Here is a 7,405-nt window from a genome sequence, read left to right on the forward strand (position 1 = left end):
TCATCTTACAGAAATGTACTTTTCAGTGTTAATGTCCTCTGCTATTAACTAACCTGTATGCTACAGGCTGATCAGAGTTTGGCATTGCTGCATGGATCACCAAATCCCACAAACCACAAACTAGCAGCTCTCAAAGATGATAAAGCAAGTAAACTAGCAGAAATTCATTTGTTTTAAATCAGTAATTGTGTTCCTCTCTCCACAGTACTTGGCTGGGAGATGTTTTGAGGAGAGCCATACCACTGAAGATCTCAGACACTGAGGAGTACAGAGCTTGCAGTACTTGTGTAAAGTATGAAGGAAATTTGAAAGAGCAGTTCAATATCAGGAGTCATTGATGTGATATGTCTCAACGGTGTTTATTACTCATAGATGACACCTTCATAAAGGTTACAACGAGTACTAGAGTGAGTGAGTGAGTGAGTATAGGTGAAAACTGGGCACACTATCTGGACTAACAAAATTATCAGTCTCATCCTAATAGGGTCGCGAAAGGAAGAAAGTCAACCAGCTTGCCCATCTTGGAAATATATTACATGGTAGCTTCACACAAAGACAGAGCAGCTGAACACCGTAACATACTTAAAAGTGGACTGAAGAAGCCCAAGGATAGACCCCAAGGAAATCCAAGAATTAATTCTCAAAAGATTGAGAGAAATCTGAAATGCGAAGAAAAACAAACAGGCTGAAGTGGGGGTCATGAAGCTACCATCCAGTGTCAAAGGCCATTCCCTGATGGTGCTGACAACTTGCTCATGTCATATACAGAATGTCACCCAAGTGGCACCATTTATGGGTATGCCACATGGTTAAAGTACAGTAAATGCCCATAACACACCATTTTGATAGATTTCATTTCATTGGTCACGTGACTTTTACAATTCACTTAGGTCATCACATTTTTAAAAATAAATTCAGTGTACCCAATTATTTTTTATTCCAATTAGGGGCAATTCTGCGTGGCCAAGCCACCTACCCTGCACATCTTTGGGTTGTGGGGTTGAAATTCACGCAGACACGGGGAGTATGTGCAAACTCCACACGGGCAGTGACACAGGGCTGGGATTTGAACCTTGGTCCTCAGCGCCACAGTCCCAGTGCTAACCACTGCGCCACATGTCGCCAGGTCATCACATTTTTAGCTTCCGACCTGTAGGTTTTTGAATTCAACATTGCTGTGCATCTTATGATCCTTGTGTCAATAACTGGATTGCCAAACATGCACAGCAGTCTTATCAATATCCTGTTCCTTTGTCAACAGTTATCTTCCTTTCCCAGTGTTACGTCAGCAAAATAAGTTGCTGATCAGTAAGTTTGTGGATGATATGAAAATTGGTCGGGTGGGGTCGATTACAGGATATAGACAGGCTGATCAGATGGGTTGATCAGTGGCAAATGGAAATCAATCCGAATAAGTGTAAGGTGATGCACTTGGGTGGGCAAACAGGGAATGCGTGATAAACGGCAGGGCCCTGGGAAGCACCGAGGATCAGGGGGATCACGGTGTGCATGTACACCAGTCCTTTAAGGAAACAGAGGAGGTGGATACAGTGGTTAAGAAGGCAGATGGTATACTTGCCTTTATTAGCCAAGTCAGAGAATTTAAGTGCAGGGAGGTTATGCTGGAACCGTATAAAACATTGGTTAGGCCACAGTTAAGAGTATTGTGTGCAGTTCTGGAATCCACATTAAAGGAGGGATGTGATAGCACTGGAAAGGGTGCAGAGGAGATTTACCAGGATGTAGCCTGGGCTGGAGAGTTTTAGTTATGAAGGGAGATTGGATAGACTGGGATTTTTTTCCTTGGAGCGGAGGAGACTGAGGAGGGACATGAATGAGATGTATAAAATTATGAGGGGCATAGGTGGACAGAAATAAATATTTTCTCTTGGTGGAGTGGCCAATGACCAGGGGTCACAGATTTAAGGTAAGGGGCAGGAGGTTTAGAGGGGATGCGAGGAAACCTTTTTACCCAGAGGGTGATGGGAGTTTCGAATTCACGGCTTGAAAGAATGGTGGAGGCAGAGATCTGAATAACATTTAAGAAATATTTAGATGTGCATGAGATCCCAGGGCATACAAGACTATGGGTCAACTGCTGGAAAATTGGATTAGAATGGTTAGGCTGTTTTTGACCAACACAGACGTGATGAACCAAAGGGCCTTTTCAGTCCTCTTCCTTAACTATGACTTTACCCAGGAGTGTCGTTTGTGATCAAACGATTGGAGCGGAAAGCATACAATTTAAACCAATTCCTCCCTCATGAGCTGTTCTGCATGAGAAGATCGCTATATTCTCACAGCCTCGTGGCATTATAGCAACAGATTGCAAGTGGATCTGTAAACTGGAGATATCTTCTGTTGAAAAAGACAATTTAAAACAAACAAAAACACTTACACAACAGCTTTTGGGTACATCAGCCCCCATAATCTGTTCCCAATTCCCAGGACAGTAAGAATGGTTAAAACCACATCAACGTGCACTGTGATGATAATCGGCATTTTCAGCAATCCCGGCATTTTTCAATTGATAGAGCTGGAAGAAAGACTCAATACGGTAAAGATTATCAGAATAACCCATTCCTGTTATTCTGTTGCATAAAAACGTCCACAGTAAAGATGACGGGAGAATAGTGGCAGTGACTGGATTAGTAAACCAGAGGCCAAGACTAATGATCAGACACGAGTTCAAATTCCTTCACAGAAGTTGGGTGGATTCAAATTCAATTATAAAACCAGGAGAAAAATGCTAGCATTACTAATAATGATCATGAAATTATCAGATAGCAGTCAAAACCCATCTGGCTCAGTAGTGTCCTCCGGGGGATGAAATCCGAACCCAGTTTGACTGATATGTGACTCCAGACCCCAGCAATGTGACTGACTTTTAACTGAAAGGGCGGCACTGTAGCACAGTGGTTAGCACTATTGCTTTACAGCGCCAGGGTCCTGGTTTGATTCCCGCTTGGGTCACTGTGCGGAGTCTTCACATTCTCCCTGAATCTGCGTGGGTTTCCTCCGGATGCTCCGGTTTCCTGCCACAAGTCCTGAAAGACGTGCTCGTTAGGTGAATTAGACATTCGGAATTCTCCGTGTACCCGGACAGGCGCCGGAATGTGGCGACTAGGGGAATTTCACAGTAACTTAATTTCAGTGTTCAGGTAAGCCTACTTGTGACAATAATAAAGATTATTAAAATGGCCTCACAAGCCACTCCGTTGCATCGAACCACACGAGAATGCACTATGGGTCTGCCTACACCAGATAGGCAGCAGCGGTTCATGGCGGCAGCTCACCACCACCTTCTTAAGGGCAATTAGGGATGGGCAACAAGTGCCGGCTTAACCAACAACACCCACATCCCATGAACAAGTAAAAAGTGAAGCTAACTTCATCAAGCCAACCTATCCATAGAATTCTACTGCTGCATTTCCAGCAACAATGAATCCCAACACTCAAATATCAAATACATACAAATAATAAATCAATACAACTGAACAACACTGCAGAATTCTCAAGCAATGATATCTTAACAGATGTAGTAACACCTAAATTGCAAAATGTATTTGCTTCTAATTGATTTGCTCATGGGATGTGAGCATTGTTAGCGAGGCCAACACTTGTAGCCCATCCCTAATTACCCTGGAGAAAGTGGTAGGTGAAGGTGCTCTTTCACTGCTTTTTCCAAAGGAGTTCAACTAACATTGTTCTAGAATCTGATGTCAAGTGATCTGTTCAATTTATTATCATATCTTTGTCTAGCACTTAGACCTAACTGTGGCTTGCTTGGACATTTCAGAGGATAATTAAGAGTCAATCACTTGCCGTGAGTATGGAGTCACAGGTAGGTCAGACCGGGTAAGGATGACAGATTTCCTTCCCTCAACGACATTAATGAACCAGGTGGGCTTTTACAATAATTCCATAATGTAACGGTTATTACCAAGGTTATTAATTTCTGAATTTTAAATCGTGCTTAATTAACACTCCAAACCTGCTATGTTGGAATTGAACTTGGATTTGGGGAAGAGGGTTGTTTGACCCTCAAAGCACTCACCCAGTGTTGGCCACCCCCACACAGGTGAGGGTCATTCCCCCCCCCCCCCCCCATATTAACTGAGGGGCTCATAGACACCCAATTCCCAGAGTAGGGGGTCCTTAGATGCCCTCTCTCCCCACCCCCATAGTAAGGGGACCTGGACTACACACCCCTCCCCCATAGTGAGGGGGCCTTGACTACACACCCCTCCCCCATAGTGAGGGGGGCCTTGGCTACACACCCCTCCCCCATAGTGAGGGGGGCCATGCCTACACACCCCTCCCCCATAGTGAGGGGGGCCATGGCTACACACCCCTCCCCATAGTGAGGGGGCCTTGGCTACACACCCCTCCCCCGTAGTGAGAGGACCTTGGCTACACACCCCTCCCCCATAGTGAGGGAGGTCTTGGCTACACACCCCTCCCCCATAGTGAGGGGGCCTTGGCTACACACCCCTCCCCCGTAGTGAGGGTACCTTGGCAACACCCCCCCCCCCCATAGTGAGGGAGGCCTTGGCTACACACCCCTCCCCCATAGTGAGGGGGCCTTGGCTACACACCCCTCCCCCATAGTGAGGGGGCCTTGGCAACACCCCCCCCCCCCCCATAGTGAGGGGGCCTTAGCTACACCCCCCCTCCCCCATAGTGAGGGGGCCTTAGCTACACACCCCTCCCCCATAGTGAGGGGGCCTTGGCTACACCCCCTCCCCCATAGTGAGGGGGCCTTGGCTACACACCCCTCCCCCATAGTGAGGGGGGCCTTGGCTACACACCCCTCCCCCATAGTGAGGGGGGGCCTTGGCTACAGCCCCCTCCCCCAGTGAGGGGGCCTTGGCTACAGCCCCCTCCCCCAGTGAGGGGGGCCTTGGCTACAGCCCCCTCCCCCAGTGAGGGGGCCTTGGCTACAGCCCCCTCCCCCATAGTGAGGGGGCCTTGGCTACACACCCCTCCCCCATAGTGAGGGGCACTTGGCTACACACCCCTCCCCCATAGTGAGGGGGCCTTGACTACACACCCCTCCCCCATAGTGAGGGGGCCTTGGCTACACACCCCTCCCCCATAGTGAGGGGGCCTTGGCTACACACCCCTCCCCCATAGTGAGGGGGCCTTGGCTACACACCCCTCCCCCATAGTGAGGGGGCCTTGGCTACACACCCCTCCCCCATAGTGAGGGTACCTTGGCAACACCCCCCCCCCATAGTGAGGGGGCCTTAGCTACACCCCCCCTCCCCCATAGTGAGGGGGCCTTGGCTACACACCCCTCCCCCATAGTGAGGGGGCCTTGGCTACAGCCCCCTCCCCCATAGTGAGGGGGCCTTAGCTACACCCCCCCTCCCCCATAGTGAGGGGGGCCTTGGCTACAGCCCCCTCCCCCATAGTGAGGGGGCCTTGGCTACACACCCCTCCCCCGTAGTGAGGGTACCTTGGCAACACCCCCCCCCATAGTGAGGGGGCCTTGCCTACACACCCCTCCCCCATAGTGAGGGGGCCTTGGCTACACACCCCTCCCCCATAGCGAGGGGGCCTTGGGTACACACCCCTCCCCCATAGTGAGGGGGCCTTGGCTACACACCCCTCCCCCATAGTGAGGGGGCCTTGGCTACACACCCCTCCCCCATAGTGAGGGGGCCTTGGCTACACACCCCTCCCCCATAGTGAGGGGGCCTTGCGCCCAGTTGCGGGGATACGGGCCTCGCGGGTCGGACTCCGGGTTACCTCCTTCCCGCTGCCTCCAGCTCCCGCAGCGGCTCGGGCTGCGCGATGACCTCACCGGCAGCGTGTCGCCATGACAACCGCGTCGACGTGACGCAGTCACGTGACTGCAACGTAAGGGGCGGGTCAGTTAGACGCACGATTTGCATATTTGTGGCAGCCGGGCTCTGAATCACCTCCATCCCCTTTGGTAACAATAGCCCCGGAGAGGAGCAAATCCCCATTGGGAACAATAACCCCGGAGAGGGGCAAATCCCCATTGGGAACAATAACCCTGGAGAGGGGCAAATCCCCATTGGGAACAATAACCCCGGAGAGGGGCAAATCCCCATTGGGAAAAATAGCCCCGGAGAGGGGCAAATCCCCATTGGGAACAATAACCCCGGAGAGGGGCAAATCCCCATTGGGAACTATAGCCCCGGAGAAGGGCAAATCCCCATTGGGAACAATAACCCCGGAGAGGGGCAAATCCCCATTGGGAACAATAGCCCTGGAGAGGGGTAAACCCCCATTGGGAACAATAGCCCCGGAGAGGGGCAAATCCCCATTGGGAACAATAACCCCGGAGAGGGGCAAATCCCCATTGGGAACAATAACCCCGGAGAGGGGCAAATCCCCATTGGCAACAATAACCCCGGAGAGGGGCAAATCCCCATTGGAAACAATAACCCCGGAGAGGGGCAAATCCCCATTGGGAACAATAGCCCCGGAGAGGGGCAAATCCCCATTGGGAACAATAGCCCTGGAGAGGGGTAAACCCCCATTGGGAACAATAGCCCCGGAGAGGGGCAAATCCCCATTGGGAACAATAACCCCGGAGAGGGGCAAATCCCCATTGGGAACAATAGCCCATGAGAGGGGCAAATCCCCATTGGGAACTATAGCCCCGGAGAAGGGCAAATCCCCATTGGGAACAATAACCCCGGAGAGGGGCAAATCCCAATTGGGAACTATAGCCCCGGAGAATGGCAAATCCCCATTGGGAACAATAACCCCGGAGAGGGGCAAATCCCCATTGGGAAAAATAGCCCCGGAGAGGGGCAAATCCCCATTGGGAACAATAACCCCGGAGAGGGGCAAATCCCCATTGGGAACTATAGCCCCGGAGAGGGGCAAATCCCCATTGGGAACAATAACCCCGGAGAGGGGCAAATCCCCATTGGCAACAATAACCCCGGAGAGGGGAAAATCCCCATTGGGAACAATAGCCCATGAGAGGAGCAAATCCCCATTGGGAACAATAACCCCGGAGAGGGTCAAATCCCCATTGGGAACAATAACCCCGGAGAGGGGCAAATCCCCATTGGTGACAGTACCCCAGAGAAGGGCAAATCCCCATTGATAATCCTGGAGAGGGGCAAATCCCCATTGGGAACATTAACCCCGGAGTGGGGAAAATCCCCATTGGTCACAATACCCCAGAGAGGGGCAAATCCTCATTGATAATCCTGGAGAGGGGAAAATCCCCATTGGTCACAATAACCCCGGAGAGGGGCAAATCCCCATTGGGAACAATAACCCCGGAGAGCGGCAAATCCCCATTGGGAATAATAGCCCCGGAGAGGGGCAAATCCCCATTGGGAACAATAACCCCGGAGACAGTCTGAACTGGAGTAATAATAATAATCTTTATTGCCACAAGTAGGCTTACATT

General features: G+C 50.8%; 1 protein-coding gene across 2 annotated transcripts in view; it reads right to left on the reverse strand.

The window, feature by feature from the left end:
- pomt1 (protein-O-mannosyltransferase 1) overlaps positions 1–5,846 on the reverse strand; it is a 48,479-nt gene extending 42,633 nt beyond the window's left edge. For both annotated transcript variants that reach the window (XM_038781706.1, XM_038781705.1), the window contains exons 1-2: positions 5,755–5,846; positions 2,399–2,536 (exon numbers count right to left, since the gene is read on the reverse strand). In XM_038781706.1, the coding sequence (XP_038637634.1) occupies positions 2,399–2,520 (122 nt within the window). In that variant the 5' untranslated portion in view covers positions 2,521–2,536; positions 5,755–5,846. The remainder of the gene's footprint in view (positions 1–2,398; positions 2,537–5,754) is intronic.
- Positions 5,847–7,405: the final 1,559 nt, after the last annotated feature.

The sequence above is a fragment of the Scyliorhinus canicula genome, chromosome 21 (assembly GCF_902713615.1).
Source record: "Scyliorhinus canicula chromosome 21, sScyCan1.1, whole genome shotgun sequence".
Classification (NCBI taxonomy): domain Eukaryota; kingdom Metazoa; phylum Chordata; class Chondrichthyes; order Carcharhiniformes; family Scyliorhinidae; genus Scyliorhinus; species Scyliorhinus canicula.